Source organism: Scyliorhinus torazame, chromosome 2 (assembly GCF_047496885.1).
Source record: "Scyliorhinus torazame isolate Kashiwa2021f chromosome 2, sScyTor2.1, whole genome shotgun sequence".
Classification (NCBI taxonomy): domain Eukaryota; kingdom Metazoa; phylum Chordata; class Chondrichthyes; order Carcharhiniformes; family Scyliorhinidae; genus Scyliorhinus; species Scyliorhinus torazame.
Window position 1 is genome coordinate 176449193 of NC_092708.1, and position 15612 is coordinate 176464804.

A 15612-nucleotide genomic window follows, 5' to 3' on the forward strand; every position below is an offset into this window, starting at 1 on the left:
TGCCATAGTGGGTTTCAAACCTGGATCCTAGTCATTGCCCTCGGTCTCGGATTATTACTAAGTAAAGTTGCCATATTCCCAGATGACTATCGGTTGCTTTTCCCTTTGAGGGGAGAGCTGACTGTTAGTGATTTAACCTGTGGATCACCACAATTCAGGTGAGGGGCAAGATTGAGGAGGGTGTCCTTCATGAATAACCTCAGCTGGTACGGGAATTGAACCCGCACTGGTGGTCTCGTTCTGCATCACAAACCAGATGTGTAGCCAAATGAGCTAAACCAACCCCTAGATTACTAGTCCAGTGACAATACCACCACACCACTACCTCTCCCAGTTCATTTTGTTTAAAACTGCGAATTCCTTTGTGTTATTCTCCCGGTATGTAACTGTGATTGAAACTTTGTCTACTTTATGCAAAAAGTTACTGGTCCTGAACCAAATTGCAACAGTAGCTCTGCAGGCAATTTCATGTTAGCCTTGTGAAGTGTAGCTTGAGTGACAATAAGGCAAGTTTTGAGCCTTCCTTTGTCTTTCAGCTTTTCATGAAGGCTTTCTTGAATGTCTAGATGTGTCTTTCCATAAAACCATGTCCCCTTGGGTAATGTGGGGATGAGTAATTATGTTGAATCCATACCATTCAGCAAATTCCTTATCCTCCCTGGAGGTTCCATTATTTTATTACTCGGTCAAGAATGCCATGCTCAGCAAACAGAACTCATACTGCTAAGAGAACTATAGCTCTTAATTAAGTAAAGTCGGCTCAGTCCCAGATAACCATAGGCTGCTTTCCTCTTTGAGGGGGAGAGCTGACTGGTGGTGATTTAATCTGAAGATCACCACACCTCCGGCGAGGGGCAAGTTTGAGAAGGCATGAGTAACCTCAGCTGGTATGGGACTTGAACCCACGCTGCTGGCCTCACTCTGCATCACGAACCAACCGTCCAGTCAGCTGAGCTGAACCAGCTACTTATGTAGCTCTCCAACCTTCCTGATAAAAGGGGGCATTAAACAATAGTCTGGTACAACAGAGTGTGATTGGTGTGCGTGAATAAATTGACTCTCACAGTAGGTCATGTCTGGGTGGTACTTCAGTAGCTATCTTTCAGCTGTATATTTATGAACTTCTGGCATACACAATATGTAGAAGACCATTTTCTGATGTCTTTGTAGATGCTTATCCAGTTCTGATCTGGCTGAGCTTACACATTCCCAATCCCATGCTGTCTTTATGTGTTTCTCAAAACATTTTATCTGTTAGAAGTTTTCTTTTGCCATATCTGGTCTCAGCTGATGCGAGAACTTTGGTTGTGAATGCTATTAATTTATTCTCTTGTCCAGGGCTGTTTCCGATCCTTTTGTAGAAGCATCTACTTGCAGAATGCTAAACTTATCTCCTTGCATACTACTTAGAAGTTTGTTGAAACTCCCCTCATGTGACTCTGACGCCTGGCACTCAATATCTCTCATCAACTCCCATAGGTTTGCTGTATGATCTGACATGTAAGGTATGAAAGAACCCATGTACTGGGTCAAACAAAGGAAAGCTGTCCACTGTTTTTTGTCTTTTGCAATCTCAGGGATAGCTGTGACCTTTTCAGCACTTGATGTGACTGTCAGCTAAACAAGACTGAGGCCTAGTCTGTCTGTCTGTCTCTCTCGTCTAGCTCTGCTGAAGCAAAAAGGCAACAAACGTTTTATTGGTGAGCTCTGCTGCTTGGCACTTCTAAGTGGGGCATTTTTCATCACTTACTCTCTTTTTAAAATTGACAACTTTCTTCATTTTCAAGCTTTCCTTTTCGTTCTATTGGTAATTTAAGTGGGGGAGGGGCAAAGAGGTGGGGTGAATCATTGGTTTCTTCTCTGGATATACCATGATGCGATATTCAAAATCTTCAAAGAATCCAATTATTTCACCAACACTTTGAATACAATTCTTGCTTCAATCCCAATGACACCTCCTCAATCTCATGGTTAAGGGCAGCGGGACTGTTTCTGTGGCATAGAACATGCAGTTAGCATATTTTCCTTTTATGTGTCTCTCTGATTTGGGCTGGTCCTAGCTGTTGCATATCAGTTCCATGATCTGTCGACAGCTTGGCATTGTTTGGTTTCAGGACAGCTTGCTTTGGACAACCATTTTCTTTCAAAATGTCAGTAGCTTCTAGTTTTTCCTACAGGTGAATCGAACCTGGAGCTGTGAAGCAACCGTGCTGACCCTTATGCTACCGTGCTGACCTTAATGATGTGAGCATCCTTGCCCATGCATCACTGAAATTAGGGTGCTGTAGGCAATTATGAAGGGAAATAGTGTGTTAGCCTTCATTTTAATTTAAAAAAAAAAAAATCTTTACTGTCACGAGTAGGCTTACATTAACACTGCAATGAAGTTACTGTGAAAAGCCCCTAGTCGCCACATTCCGGCACTGTTCAGGTACACAGAGGGAGAATTCAGAACGTCCAAATTACATAACAGCACGTCTTTCGGGACTTGTGGGAGGAAACTGGAGCCCTCGGACAAAACCCACGCAGACACGGGGAGAACGTGCAGACTCCGCAGTGATCCAAGTCAGGAATCAAACCTGGGACCCTGGCATTGTGAAGCAACAATGCTACCCACTGTGCTGCCCAAGATCGCAAGGGGATTTAAGTAGAGGAATAAAGCTGTCTTGCTACAATTGTACAGAGTCTTACTGTGACCTGATCAATATTGCATAATTTTGGGTTCCTTATCTGAGGATGTATTTACTATAGACAAAGTGCATTGGAGGTTCACCAGTCTAATCTCTGATGGCAGGATTGTTTTCTGAAAACAATTATACATTCAGGAAACTGGGCCTGTATTCTATTCTCTAAAGTTTTGAAACTTACAAAATACTTACAGGGAGTGACAGGGCAGATGTGGATAGGATATTCCCCCTGGCTGGTGAGTCTAGGACCAGGGGACACAGTCTCAGAAGAAGGGGTAGACAATTAATGACTGAGAGGAGAAATCTCGTCACTCAGAAGGTAGTGAATCTTTGCAATTCTCTACTCCAGAGGGCAGTGGAAGCTCAGTCACTGAGCATGGTCAAGACAGAAGGGATACGAACAACATCAATGGATATGAGGATAGTGGGAAAAATGGCCTAAGAGGTAAATGATCAGTCATGATGTTTAAATGGTGGAGCATGTTTAATGGCCCACTCTGGCTCCTGTTTCCATGACATAATCAGCTTCCAAATTCAAACTAAGCTTGAACTGCAGAATTATTGCTGAGGGAGTGGCCATTTCATTTTTGCATGATGCATCAGTTTTGTTTAGAATTCAGCATTTCATTCATTTCTAATGTTCCATTAGAGATGAATACGGCAACTTTGTCTGGATGCAGAGTGGACATGGTTCTTATGAACACATTGGGCTGGATTCTCTGTTTTTGGGACTATGTCCCTATGCCGTCGTAAAAACTGGATTTTCACGCCAAAAAAACTGGCGTGAAGGGGTCACATATTCCTAGCCCTGCAGGGGGTTAGCAGTGAACCAGCGTAAAACTAGCAGCTTTTGCTGCAGATACGGGCCCCGCACTTCCAGGTCGGAGGCCGCGCATGCGCACGGCGGCGGTCTCCAGCGGCTGCACCGTGCTCCATGGCGGACTCAGGCTGCAGAGCTGGACCCTAAATACAGTGCCCCCGATCGGCCGTGCGCCTGACCTTGACCCCCCGCCCAAAAAATTGCCCAGCCGCGTATGTGGCCCCCCCCCTGCCCTCCAATCGGTCCGCCACGACCAGGGCAGCCGTGGACTGAGTCCGCAGCCGCCACACTAGTATTCCGACCGGCAGAACCATGTTAGATCTACGCCATTGAGACTTCGGCCGATCGGGGGCGGAGAATGGCGGGGTGGGCCTCCAGCAACGGCCGCATGTGAGTGATATGCGGCGCGGCGTACTCCAAGTACGCCACTTTCTGGAGCCCGGAGAATCGGGGAACCGGCGCCGATCCCAATTCCGCGCGGGGAAATGCATTTCTGCCCCAGCGTCGGCCGCCATTTCGGCGTCGGGGTGCAGAGAATCCAGCTCTTTTTGTCTGTGTCACTAAAGGAGACTAAAGTAGAAAATGAAGTGTGAATTATTGCATGGGATAAACAGAGAGGAAGGTGTTTAGTGTCCTTGAAAGTGGACAATTCACCAACCCCAGTTGAAATGTTTTCCAGGCAACTGAAAACATTGCAGAGGCTCTGACCCTCATTTTCCAACTGCTCCTGCAACAGGCCTGTTGTAGGACTACTAATGTCCTTTGTTTTTAAATATAAAGTGAAATTTTACCACGATTTGTCAAGTGTCAGGCTCTGACTGAAAACCAGCCTGTATCCTTCCAGATCAATAGCCGAGTTTTGAGATCAGATTTTCTGTCAATCAAGTGCCCAGAAAATCTGAGGCATGGTTTACACCGTCATTCTGGCAGGGCAGAGTCTGAGAGCCAGCAAGGCCAGCTCCACAGAATTAGGAGTATCATTTTTGAAGAGCTCCACGATCTACTCTGGAATTATATTTCCATATCCCCCTGCCCCCACCACAAGACATACTGGGACCTCCGTTTCCCTCTCCCCCACAACCACACAAGTGCCACCCTCCCGTTTCTCAGGTATTGATTGCTCCACTGCCCTTTCGCAAGCATCACCCCCACCCTTTGGAATCACCCCTTGTGGGGGGAACCTCGTTATGTCACAGTTGACTTATTTCTTGACTCTCGTGGGATTTTGCGACCTCATCGGTGTTTATGCTCGCGGTGAACGCGGGTGCAAAATCCCACCCCCATACTTCATAGGATGTGAGTGTTGCTGACAAGGTAGCATACGTACTGTGTACATTCCCTTGGCCGCAGAAAAATACTTTTCATTGTACTTCGGTACATGTGACAATAAATCAATCATTTGTTGCACATCCCTAAAAGTGCTTGAGAAGGTGTTGGTGTGCCGTTTTCTTAACTGCAGCATCTATCTGGTGTGGGTTTCACTGACAGTGAAAGGAGTTCCAGATTTGTGCCATCAGAGAAAGAACGACAATATAACTTTAAAAGGGAGGTATAACCCACATTCTGGTTAGCCTAGCTCCACCAACCTCCCCCCCCACCCCCCACACAGCAACCCGAGATGAAGTTGCCCAGATCAAATGACTCACCCACTAAGCATAGCCACCCTCTCCAGTCATCCATCCCTGTTTCTAATGTCAGCATTCTTTTCCCAAGTGAACACCGATAAATTTACTCATGAAGTATTCTAGTCTTGACCTGCACCTTCAAGCAAATGTCGCCTTCTTAGTCCCTAATGGGTCTCAGAGTACCTCTTACTACCTGTTTATTATTTATATGATTTTCAGGTTACCTTTTGTATTAATTACCATTCTATTCTTGCATCAGTAGTCTGGTGCTGGAATACGTAGAGTTAGCCTGGGATGCTTCTCTAGTTATTTTACCACTCACGGCGGAGAGTATTTAGTCTCCATTCGACAGCTTGAGATGAGAAATTAATTGTGGGGAATGCAACCTTCATAGAACATTACAGCGCAGTACAGGCCCGTCGGCCCTCAATGTTGCGCCGCCCTGTGAAACCACTCTAAAGCCCATCTACACTATTCCCTTATCGTCCATATGTCTATCCAGTGACCTTTTGAATGCCCTTAGTGTTGGCGAGTCCACTACTGTTGCAGGCAGGGCATTCCATGCCCTTACTGCTCTCTGAGTAAAGAACCTACCTCTGACATCTGTCTTATATTTATCTCCCCTCAATTTAAAGCAGTGTCCCCTCGTGCTAGACATCACCATCCGAGAAAGAAGGCTCTCACTGTCCATCCTATCCAATCCTCTGATCATCTTGTATGCCTCAATTAAGTCACCTCTTAACCTTCTTCTCTCTAACGAAAACAGCCTCAAGTCCCTCAGCCTTTCCTAATAAGATCTTCCCTCCATACCAGGCAACATTCTGGTAAATCTCCTCTGCACCCTTTCCAATGCTTCCACATCCTTCCTATAATGCGGCGACCAGAATTGCACGCAATACTCCAAATGCGGCCGCACCAGAGTTTTGTACAGCTGTAACATGACCTCATGGCTCCGAAACTCAATCCCTCTACCAATAAAAGCTAACACACCGTACGCCTTAACAACCCTCTCAACCTGGATGGCAACTTTCAGGGATCTATGTACATGGACACCGAGATCTCTCTGCTCATCCACACTGCCAAGAATCTTACCATTAGCCCAGTACTCTTCCTGTTATTCCTTCCAAAATGAATCACCTCACACTTTTCTGCATTAAACTCCATTTGCCACCTCTCAGCCCAGCGCTGCAGCTTATCTATGTCCCTCTGCAACTTGTAACATCCTACCGCACTGTCCACAACTCCACCGACTTTTGTGTCATCTGCAAATTTACTCACCCATCCTTCTACACCCTCCTCCAGGTCATTTATAAAAATGTCAAACAGCAGTGGCCCCAAAACAGATCCTTGTGGTACACCACTAATAACTGAACTCCAGTCTGAACATTTCCCATCAACCACCACCCTTTGTCTTCTTGCAGCTAGCCAATTTCTGATCCAAACTGCTAAATCACCCCGAATCCCATGCCTCCGTATTTTCTGCAGTAGCCTACCGTGGGGAACCTTATCAAACGCTTTACTGAAATCCATATACACCACATCAACTGCTTTACCCTCATCCACCTGTTTGGTCACCTTCTCAAAGAACTCAATCAGGTTTATGAGGCACGACCTACCCTTCACAAAACCGTGTTGACTATCTCTAATCAAATTATTCCTTTCCAGATGATTATACATCCTATCTCTTATAAACCTTTCCAAGATTTTGCCCACAACAGAAGTAAGGCTCACTGGTCTATAGTTACCGGGGTTGTCTCTACTCCCTTTCTTGAACAAGGGGACAACATTTGCTATCCTCCAGTCTTCTGGCACTACAAAGGTGACTTAAAGATCAAAGCCAAAGGCTCAGCAATCTCCTCCCTAGCTTCCCAGAGAATCCTAGGATAAATCCCATCCGGCCCAGGGGACTTATCTATTTTCATATCGTCCAGAATTGCTAACACCTCCGCCATAACCTCAAGCCCTTCTAGTCTAGTAGCCTGAATCTCAGTATTCTCCTCGACAACATTGTCTTTTTCCTGTGTGAACACTGACGAAAAATATTCATTTAGCACCTCTCCTATCTCCTCGGACTCCAAGCACAACTTCCCACTACTGTCCTTGACTGGCCCTACTCTTACCCTAGCCATTCGTTTATTCCTTACATATCTAAAGAAAGCTTTAGGGTTATCCGTGATCCTACCTGCCAAAGACTTCTCATGTCCCCATCTGGCTCTTCTTAGCTCTCTGTTTAGGTCCTTCCTAGCTAACTTGTAACTCTCGAGCGCCCTAACTGAACCTTCATGTCTCACCTTTACATAAGCCTCCTTCTTCCTCTTGACAAGTGTTTCGACTGCTTTAGTAAACCAGGGTTCCCTTGCTTGACCACTTCCTCCCTGCCTGACAGGTACATACTTATCAAGCACACGCAGTAGCTGTTCCTTGAACAAGCTCCACATTTCCATTATGCCCATCCACTGCAGTTTTCCTCTCCATCCGATGCATCCTAAGTCTTGCCTCATCGCATCATAATTGCCTTTCCCCCAGATATAACTCTTGCCCTTCGGTATATAGCTATCCCTTTCCATCACTAAAGTAAACTTAATCGAATTCATGGCCATAACTTCCTGGCTCCGCAGTGTAGGATTTGGGAAATACCCCAAAGTTGTGCGGGTGAATTCCTCTCCGAGGTTCCCCCAAAAGGGTTTACCCGGCAATTGTCCAGAAGGGCTAACTTCCCCTGGATAATTGCACTGCGCTGGGACCATTCAACAAGGCAATTTAAAACATAACTTTGGATGGTTCTATTGGTTTTACTCATAGCTACTCTGAAAAAAGAACCAACTTCAGAGGGCCACCCCCTACATCCTCACCACCCCCCCCCCCCACACACACACACAAACCAAGAAACTACCCCCATGGTATTGCATATCCCTACCTCCCGCCGGCACAGGACTTCCCTCCTCCCCGAACTGACCCCACACCAGTCCGACCACCCTCCACAATCCAACCTGACTTCTCCCGCCCCAACCTGCCCACCCTCCCAACTCGTAAAAGGAGAGAAAATAAACCAATGTGATATATAAATCAGAACCCAACTCTCAATGTTTTCAAACTAAAGGCCCCTTAATTAATGATCAGGAAATTATATTACCCCTCACATATATGAATAATTAGGGAAAAAAGGCTAATTATTATTGTAGCTTGCTAAAAACACACTCTCGGGGAAAAAAAAACCCCAAGTTTACAGAAGACCTTGTGCACAGCTGCATTGTGCAACTTGTTTGCTTATGAATAAACAGTACAAATTACTGGATAAACTCAAAGCAACGCAGGAAGTTTCAGAATCCATAATGTGGGTGGAATTCAGTTGGCTTTCCTGAAGGTCAGTCAGTCAGTTAGATTTAAATAAAAGTACTTTGTGGAAAATACTAGATATCCCCTGGAGAGGGCTTTTAATTTAGTGACATTGATATTTACAAGAACATTCAAGAGCAACTTTAAGAGCCTTCTTTTAGTCAAAGTCAGTATACACGGAAATTCTGCTGGTCTCTGTCATTCCCAAGACAAGAAACTGACGGCTGGATTTCATCTCTCTCTCTCTTTCATTTGATGGTTGGAGTTTGTCAATTCTCGAGGAAGGCCACGTAGTCAGTTAGTCTGGCCAACTGTTGTTCATTAGGAATCTGTGGTACTGGGGGAGGTTCTGCTAAAATGACAAATAAGAAGCAAATGAACCACTTTCCGCATTGATGCTAATATTACCATTTGTAATGTGGGGGTTCAAATTAATATATTGGCACTTTATTTTTAGGTGCACAGCTTAAATAGCCTAAGTTCAGGGAGTTGCAGATGCTCAGGGTAAACAGGAAAAGACAAATCAAGATCAAAAAGCTAGTTTCTTTTATTTCCACATGCAGTTATCCATTTGTTTTTCTTTATCCTAGGAAAATAAAATCTCCTTGCAATGATGAATTAAATTACATGTGCAAAACATCTGTTGAATTGCAATGACACGGATGCAGCAAGAAAATCTATCAATACATTTAAAACCAGCAAGGCTGCTTTTCAAAGTCACATTGAAGTCACTAAGCAAACTTGAGAAGGTGGCTTCCTCATTGGATTTCTTTACAGCCAACCCATGAAACGTGACTCCAGGAAGCAAGGGAAACAAAAAAAATAAGCGACTTGGAGATGCAGATGTAACTTAAAAGGTTTTTTTTTAAGCTAAACCAGACGATTTCTGTCAGCTTGCTTCAGGGGAAATGATTTACATGCAAAATATAAAGAAATCTTTCCATTCGCTGGAGGGATAAGTGTTTTTACACTGCAGCCACACTTCTTTTTAAAATGTAGAGCAACGGCACCACCTACCTGTCTTTTTGGGTACAACCATTCGTGTCGATGGATCTGCCTGCCACCCTTGTTCTAATACAGCTGTAATTAGAAGGGAAACTTAATTGAGCATTGGACAAATGTAAAAATGCAATTTTTAAAAACCCAGATGTAAACAAGACCAAAAGTATGTTTTTACAAGCGACTATGTAGTGTTTAAGACATCTCAATTATATGATTTAATTTCAGTTGTTTCCACATTTTACACAGGATGGTTACAGCACAGGAGAAGGCCATTCGGCCTGTTGGGTCCACGCTGGCTCTCTGCAAGGGCAATTCAGCTAGTCCACTTCTCCGCCCTCTTCCGGTAATGACACAAATTTATCTCCAGGTGATTATTCAACCCTTTTTTTAATAAAGTATATTCATTAGGATTTTACACTTTAGAAAATTACACAAAGTTACAAAATAACACCATAAAATAAAAAGAAATGTAAAACAGCTCATCATACATGAGTACAGAATGGAACAGGAGAACATCATGACCGACTCAGTACAATCATTAGACAAAACTCAATGCTCTCATGACCCCACCAAGTGACGAATGTGATATAAAATAGTTACTTTAGAGATATTAGTTAATGTAATGTAGAGGTAGGCCAGTCTAATCCTGGTGAGTTCACAAAGGATTTCAGACCGCATGGCAAAGCAAAGGAAGAGGTGTGTCCACCAAAGGAGGAGAAAAGGATGCTGGGTAATAGGGGCCAGAGGAAGGGATTGGAAGTGAGCCAATCAGAATGTATCACCAGGTCAGGAGGGGTATAGGATGACCTATGGGAATCGTGTATGTGAAACTTGATGCCATTTTAATGTATCAGTAGAGATTTCTTTGTTCTACAGACTCACTTGATTCCAGAGGTGTACGAAGCAAGATGTGCTTTGTACCGCTGTGAACTGAGTCAGGCTTGCAAGCCAAATAAAATAACTAATGCTGTACCTGCAAATCCATCTCGACTTTTATTGAGGCCAGACTGACGGGTAAAGAAATTTGGAATTTGTCACAAGGACCGAGGGAAAAACAGGATAAGATCATAAAGAATGATAAAACAGTGCACACCCTCCCACACAATGCAGGGCTTCAACCATTTTACATCAGGACAAATTTCCTGCAGCAAGATCGGGTGTATGTCAACATACAATGCCCCCAGCCTTGGCAATGCCACAGGCATCAATGTCCCATCACAGCCATCTCCTTTGGATATCAGACCCAACTGTATCCGTGCAAAAGCCAAGAGCGGATTGATCACACCCAGCTCCACAAGAAACAAAAGAAAATGCACAAAAACCCCAGTGCTGAGGGGAAATTACATAGGTACCCTAAAACGCAACTTAATCTCAATCCAGGCCCAGAGCAGAACCAATATCATTCATACAATTAGAAAGAGGGGACCGGCAGCAACAAATCTAAATTATTCTCAAATCCAGGGTCTCCCATAGAAGATGAAGAAAGGAAGGACAAGAGTGAGCAGAACTAACCCACCGGGTAATAAGAGCTCAGGACCCAACCCAGGCCCTGATTCACTATGGCGCTCATGAAGCATCCATCAACAAAAAGTGAAAAGCCATTCAACTGACAAGTAGACAAAAGGGAACAACAGGGTAAGCTTAAAAGCACAGGACTAGGATAAGAATAATCATTTCTGCCCCAGTCGAAGGAGGGGCCCCGTCCCGGAAAGCGAGGAACCATCAAGACACCCACCAGTAGGGCACCTTGGGAGGGAGGGTTGACTCTCTCCTCCCTGGCACCAAGGGGCCCACCCCACCAACAAGGCCCCGTCAGGAAAAAAGCCAGCACCATGCTCATCCGAACGGGAAGGGAAAAAGACCTTGGAAAAGAGCGCCCTGACCACCATCGCGGAAAGAGCACCCAGAGCAGACCCACTCCTTTTCAGTCAGAACACCAAACTTCACTTCCCATGCAGATCAAGCAAGAAGCGAAAGGAGAGATCCAATGGCGGATCCAACCTCCAGGATCAGTATTATCCTTATCCTAGAGAAAAAGAACAAGAACTGTCAGAACTAATCGTACAGATATCGAGGAATCAGGATTCAACCCAGACCCCAAATCTCTCAGGCAGCCACTCAACACACAATGAGGGGGCAAGCCAACCATCTAGTTATCAAGAGGGCATCACACCTACCCCAGGGAGGAAACAGGATATCTACCAAGCACAGCCCGTCCCCAGACACCCTGGGAGGCCAAACCCAGCCTCTCTGGAAACCCCCCCCCACAGGCACTCCCAGAAAGGGACACCCTGACTCTCGGGGACAACAGGATAGCAGCCATGGCACTGGACCTGGCCTAGCTCAGTACCATCCAAAATACTGGAAATTATATCCCCAGGACCTCCCACACAACCCCAAAGCCTATACCCTGCAACAGAATCACAGAATAATAGTGCAGTAGATACTCTTCAACCCATCAAGTTTGCACTGATATTATGAAAAACACCTGACCTGCCTACCTAATCCCATTTGCCAGCACTTGATCCGAAGTCTTGAATGTTATGACATGCCAAGTGCTGATCCAGGTACTTTTTAAAGGATGTGAGGCAACCCGCCTCTGCCACCCTCCCAGCCAGGGCATTCCAGAGCGTCACCATCTTGGGTAAAAAAAGCTTTTCCTCAAATCCCCCCTAAACCTCCTCCCCCACACCTTGAACTTGTGTCTCCTTGTAACTGACGCTTCAACGAAGGGGAATAGCTGCTCCCTATCCACCCTTCCATGCCCCTCATAATCTTGTACACCTCAATCAGGTCACCCCTCAATCTTCCCTGCTCCAGCGAAAACACCCCAAGCCCGTCCAAACTCTCATAACTTAAACGTTCCATCCCAGGCAACAGATGCTGAATTGCCTCTGCATCCATTCCAATGCAACTACACCCTTCCTATAATGTGGTGACCAGAATTGCACACAGTATTCTAGCTGTAGCCTCACCAAAGTTCTACACAACTCGAATGTGACCTCCCTGCTTTTGTAATCTATGCCTCTATTGATAAAGGCAAGTGTTCCATATGCCTTTTTCATCACCCTATCAACCTGCCCTTCTGCCTTCTGAGGTCTATGAACAAACACATCAAGGTCCCTTTGTTCCACAGAACTTCCCAGTGTCAGGCCATTATTTGAATACTTCCTTTCCACATTCCTCCTTCCAAAGTGTATCACCTCACACTTTTCAGGGTTAAATTCCATTTGCCACTTTTCTGCTCATTTGACCATTCCGTCTATATCTTCCTATAACCCAAGACACTCAATCTCACTGTTAACCACCTGGCCAATCTTTGGGTGCGATTCTCTGGAAAGATTTCTAAGTGTTGTAGTGAGTGGGAATTGCCGTGAGCTTCCAGGCGCTCGGCCCAGCGAGCCGGCAACACTATTCAACGTTAATTGGTCCACTTTACGAGGCCTCAGAGGCTTCTCACCGCAAATGAACGTTCGCCAGTCCCTCACTAACAAGGTTGCGCAGCACTTAAGCTGCATTTGCTCAGCCAACCCCAGCCAACTTGTAACAATGGCGCCGAGGAGACCAGCCCCAAGATTCGGGGATACTGACCTGGGGAGGCTGCTAGACATGGTGGAGGACAGGAGGGATGTCCTGTTCCCCCGAGGATCCCAGAGGGTCAGCGACAAGGCAGCCTGACGAGGTGGCGGTGTCAGTGACCAGGAGGACTGGCCTCCAGTGCCGGAAATGTCAATGACCTACACCGGGCGACACCAACAGTTCCCCACCTCCCCCAAAGACTTGTCCAACCCCATGGGGCAGCTAACCCCCCAACCCTCCCCCCACCCTGTTGTGTTTGGTCCTTTGTACTTCACGAACGAACTTACCAAACACTTTGACTTGTCCAAACCAGAATCTTTTACTGAGTCTCGTGGTAAGATAGCAATCTGATACAGAGCACGTTATCATGGAGTCTGCTAACTACTCCTCTAGAACTTGCACCTCGCACTGACCATTCGCATGTATGTCTTATTACCCTCTCAACATTTTTCTGAAGATGGCCGGATATGTCTCCCTTTATATCAGAGTCACAGGTCACATGATCTTAGTCTAGAGACCACATGGGGTGTCTGTACTGCCACCTGCTGGTTGGTGGTTTCACACCTTCCAACTATGATACAGCCCATAGGCATATCATCACATCCCTTTTCTCAGAGATAATTTTTGTTTTTTACAGGTAACATTAAACTTTATTCAGTCATTGCATATAGCGAGTACGTGAGCAAGTTTTACTAAAGTATCCATTTACATGCTGTGCCTGACAAGCGTCCATTTCCTTTGTACAGATGTCATTCTTCTGAGTTGTTGCTCACCTCTTCGGAGGCTGTGACTTGCCGGTATCTTGCTTCTCTTGCGCTTCGCCCTATGCCTCTGAAAGGCCTGTGTCCAAGACTGCCATATTTGTGTTACCAGTTGCTTTCTCTTCTGTTTTCCTGCACGCTGTTTGATCTGATTTATTATTATCACATGTATTAGTATACAGTGAAAAGTATTGTTTCTTGAATGCTGTACAAACAATGCATACCGTACATAGGGAAGGAAGGGAAGGAAGTAGAAACTACAGAATGTAATGTTACAGTCATAGCTAAAGTGTAGAGAAAAGATCAACTTAATACGAGGTAGGCACATTCAAAAGCCAGATGGCAGCAGGGAAGACGCTGTTCTTGAGTCAGTTGGTATGAGTCAGTTGGTACGTGACCCCAAACTTTTGTATCTTTTTCCTGTTGGAAGAAGGTGGAATAGAGTATGTCCAGGGTGCTTGGGGTCCTTAATTATGCTGGTTGCCTTTCCGAGGCAGTGGGAATTGTAGTCAATGGGTGGGTGGCTGGTTTGCATGATGGACTGGGCTACATTCATGACCCTTTGTAGTTTCCTGCAGTCTTGGGCAGAGCAGGCTCCATACTAAGCTGGATACAACCAGAAAGAATGCTTTCTGTGGTGCATCTGTAAAAGTTGGTGAGAGTCGTAGCTGACATGCCAAATTTCCTTAGTCTTCTGAGAAAGTAGTCGTTGGTGGGCTTTCTGAACTATAGTGTTGGCATGGGGGGACCAAGACAGGTTGTTGGTGATCTGGATACCTAAAAACATGAAGCTCTCGAACCCTTCGACTTCATTCCCATTGACATAGACAGGGGCATGTTCGCCACTACGCTTCCTGAAGTCAATGACACTCTTCTTTGTTTTGTTGAGGGAGAGCTTATTGTCGTTTGTTGCTTGCTACTCGCAACTGCTTTCATTGCTGTTTGGTTGGTGGGATGAGGTAGTTCTCCCAGTCTTCTTTTTTCTTTTAATGTTTAGGACACAGTGATCTATTTTGGTGTGTCTCTTGGCTTGGTTTTTTTTGTTTGTAGCAGCCTCTTGCATTGCACTAGCTGTCGTTGTGTGTAGAGTTGTTTGCAGAGGTTTAGGCATTGCATCATCATTGGGTGGTATGACCACGCCCACTTCTGGCCTCGTCGACATGCTGGATCACCTTGGTTTTTAGTGCCGGCACGAAGGATGGAACTGGAGTTGGCGGTTTCACCTCTTCCTGCCATGCTGCAGCATCGGTGACTTGCTGTTCATCACTGGAGATGACTTTGCTTTCTGGCTGAGCTGATTCTGGCACTGGGTCTTCTTGATCAAACTCGCAAATGTGCGAGTGGTCTGTGGAGCTGCATAATGAGATAGTCATTAAGTCGTTCTCAGTGTCAGAATTGCATACTATTGCAATCTCCACATCGCTGTAATCAGCATCTTCATCTGTGACCTCCCATTCGCCATTGGTGTCGTCGACTGCTTAGGAGTAAATTACCAGAGCCGTTTCAAGGACTTGTAACGGGTCACCACATACCTCCGTGGCCACTTTTTCCAAGATTGGGATGACTTCTTGCATCTCTGGTTCAATCAATCGCTGATCTTCGGTTGTATCAACAGCTTCAATTTCTACATGCGCCATCTCCAAACTCCCACTCTCCACAGAGTCCAGCACAGTCTGGGCATCCCCCGTGACCACCTTGTCATTGCTTGCAGGCCACCGGAGCCGTACCACTGGAGCCTCGTCTGTGCTGCTGGAAAAGAGATCTGCAAGCAGCTCATAGTCTCCGTCATCAGTCTCACCTTC

General features: G+C 45.6%; 1 protein-coding gene across 2 annotated transcripts in view; it reads right to left on the reverse strand.

Annotated features, from left to right (window-relative positions):
- Window positions 1-8540: 8540 nt before the first annotated feature.
- Window positions 8541-15612, reverse strand: part of cops8 (COP9 signalosome subunit 8) — a 55611-nt gene continuing 48539 nt past the window's right edge. The window contains exons 6-7 of one of the 2 annotated variants that reach the window (XM_072480587.1): window positions 9486-9548; window positions 8541-8817 (exon numbers count right to left, since the gene is read on the reverse strand). In XM_072480587.1, coding sequence (XP_072336688.1) covers window positions 8738-8817; window positions 9486-9548 — 143 coding nt within the window. In that variant the 3' untranslated portion in view covers window positions 8541-8737. Of the gene's footprint in view, window positions 8821-9485; window positions 9549-15612 lie in introns of both variants that reach the window. The other variant, XM_072480578.1, reaches the window with a different exon arrangement.